The sequence below is a fragment of the Tupaia chinensis genome, unplaced genomic scaffold (genome assembly GCF_000334495.1).
Source record: "Tupaia chinensis unplaced genomic scaffold, TupChi_1.0 Scaffold144197_1, whole genome shotgun sequence".
Classification (NCBI taxonomy): Eukaryota; Metazoa; Chordata; class Mammalia; order Scandentia; family Tupaiidae; genus Tupaia; species Tupaia belangeri.
In genome coordinates, this window is record NW_006204054.1 from 338,818 (window position 1) to 339,084 (window position 267).

The window sequence follows — 267 nt, forward strand, 5'->3', positions numbered from 1 at the left end:
GAGCTTGGCGGGGTTCAGGGCGCGCGTCAGCCGGTGTCGAACGCCCTCGATCCGCTCCCACAGCGCGTCCTCTTCAGCCTCGGACCCGGAGCCGGCCCCGGCCTCCTCCTCGGCCTCCCCCGCCTCGGCTGGGTCCTGCATAGCCGCGTCCTCAGGATCTGCGGGTGACAGGAGTGCTGGGGTCAACGGGGCGCCCAGGACGGGGTGCGCCAGCCCATCCCGTTTTGGGGCGTCACCCGCACGGCCCGACGCCCCCGGCAGCCGCCG

The 267-nt window shown here is 74.9% G+C and overlaps 1 protein-coding gene across 1 annotated transcript in view; it reads right to left on the minus strand.

Moving 5' to 3' along the window:
• The window catches only part of LOC106733605 (caspase recruitment domain-containing protein 10-like), a 3,831-nt gene that overhangs the window by 3,216 nt on the left and 348 nt on the right, over nucleotides 1-267 (minus strand). Inside the window, exon 2 of the mRNA XM_014583269.1 lies at nucleotides 13-158. Within this exon, the coding sequence (XP_014438755.1) occupies nucleotides 13-141 (129 nt within the window). The 5' untranslated portion in view covers nucleotides 142-158. The remainder of the gene's footprint in view (nucleotides 1-12; nucleotides 159-267) is intronic.